The 2,245-nt window shown below is 38.9% G+C and overlaps 1 protein-coding gene across 1 annotated transcript; it reads right to left on the bottom strand.

The window, feature by feature from the left end:
- Positions 1 to 2,023, bottom strand: LOC111371988. Its single transcript, XM_022994129.1, has 2 exons — positions 624 to 2,023; positions 1 to 40 (listed from the first exon to the last, which is right to left on the bottom strand). The coding sequence occupies exons 1-2, from the start codon at positions 2,021 to 2,023 to the stop codon at positions 1 to 3; spliced, it is 1,440 nt and encodes a 479-aa protein (XP_022849897.1).
- Positions 2,024 to 2,245: the final 222 nt, after the last annotated feature.

The raw sequence follows: 2,245 nt of genomic DNA, 5'->3' as shown, positions 1-2,245 counted from the left end.
TCATTCATGGGTTGCTTTTGTATCCATTACCACATTGTGTCTGCAATGATTAAGAAAATCACAATGATGAAATGGATATATGCTTGTTCACTTATACGATGAACAAAATGATATCGTAGTGAAATGCTCATAAGAATATATGTAAGCACCATTTCCCTTGTTGGTAGTTATACCCCAAACCTGGCCTCTCTTGTTTGTATCAATTATGACATTCTAAAATGAAGTGCTGTTTGTATTTAGTGAATGCCCATACGAATTTTCCTGTTTGTGCGCTATAAAATTTTGAACGACTACAATAATATAAGAGAAAAATCACAAAAAATGGGATGAATCTGTATAAAGGATTCAAAATGTATTACAAACTTAATTTTACAATAAACAATTGCAAATAAGTGATATCAAGAGAGAACGAAGAAAGAAACAGAAAGAAGTAGAAGTCAAAAATATATTCAAGAACATTTAAAACAAGAGGTAGAAAGCAAGTAATACAAAAGAAAAAAATTCAAAACATTAATAATTCATGTTATCAAGGCATTTGACGATCGGAATACACAATGTCATTCAAGTATACGTGTCACTTAAAGATGTTGAATTCTGACATGTTTGCCTATTATGTCCAAAACCCTCCACATCGGCCGCATTTTCGTCTCAACGTCGACCTTTCAGTTCTTGACCGTTGACGTTGGGTAGGAGGTCGACCTGGTGCTCTACGTATATTCGGGGGCAAAACTTCGACGGAACGAATAGACTGAGGAACAACCCAATCTAACTCTCGACCAACGGGGTGAAAAACTTCGTTGTACACAGCTCGCCAATATTCTGTGGTGTAGTAAGGGGAGCACAAATCATACAATGATTTTTCTTTTGCGCAAGCAGCTCGAGATGCATGTGAACATGAGATTTGTCGCATCTGAAACTCTCGACATGAACATGTGTTATCTATAAGATCGACAGTACAAAGTTCGGTAGCTATACCTACCTCAAAAATGAGTTCGTCCAAATTTCGTACTGGTAAAGTTGCACCGGCGTCGAATAATTTTCTCAATTCATCATTAATTTTTGGTGTTACAGTCGTACTACATTTCGTGGATGCACTTTTTCTCTTGTAGAACCATCGTTGCATCAATGACGTAATATTTTCGATCAACCAGGTTATAGGGAAACTTCTTTGTCGCCTTAGGACTGAATTCAGTGACTCCGCAATGTTATTCGTCATAACGTTGTATTGATTACCAACAAAATGTGCCCATGACCAAGTGGATATACCGGCACGTTCCAAGTAAGATGCCATTGACGGTCGAATGGTTCTTATTTGTGTCATGAACAGATCAAATTCCGATACGCGGTATGCTAGTGCTGCTCGCTTGAATAAGAAGATGACATTGCTACTGTTATACCTAGCAATAAGATTTTTCTCGATATGCCAGATGCAGGCACCGTGGTGAAAAAGTGGGAACAACCTCGTAATTGCCCGCTTAATACTCTTCTTCCTGTCCGACACAAACACTAGCTGGTTTGAATCATCAACGACATCTTTCAACTTCGCAAAGAACCAATACCACGATACATTTGTTTCCCCATCGACAACACTCCACGCAAGAGGGTATATTTGTAGGTCAGCATCTTGCGTTGCAGCTACTAGTAGTGTTCCCTTATATTGGCCCTTCAAATGACTTCCATCAACATAAATTACTGGCCTCATGTATTCTCGAAAACCACGTAAACTAGGCCCGAACGCTAAGAAGAAGTACAAGAACCTATTATTCGAGTCGAGTTCGATGTGTGCAATAGTTCCTGAATTTTTATCGGTTAACATGTGACAATATGATGGCAATTTCTGGAAACTTTCTTCGGGTGTACCACGAAGAAATCGAAGTCCCTTCTCTTTAGCCCTCCACGCTTTGTTGTAGGTAATCCATACACCAAACTTACGTTCCATATCCCCAATAATACCCGCAGGAACGTATGATTGGTTTGCATCGTCCAACCTTCGCATTATGTGATGCCCAATTACTGCACTCATTGCGTGAATTTGTGCATTTCGCCGAACGTCTAGAGAACATGTGTGCTCAGGTATGTACTCTCGAATCGTAAATATTTCTGAAGTTTTTATCTTAGAAGCTCGTACTAGCCAATGGCATGTAGTATCAACACAACACACAGTAAGAGATCTAGGATTCGACTTTTTAACCTTGAAATGAAACTTCTCTTTCAAACCTTAAGTTGAAGCCTTGTGTGTAACTAT

This window comes from Olea europaea, chromosome 23 (assembly GCF_002742605.1).
Source record: "Olea europaea var. sylvestris chromosome 23, O_europaea_v1, whole genome shotgun sequence".
Taxonomy (NCBI): domain Eukaryota; kingdom Viridiplantae; phylum Streptophyta; class Magnoliopsida; order Lamiales; family Oleaceae; genus Olea; species Olea europaea.
This window is presented reverse-complemented; position numbering and strand designations above follow the sequence as displayed.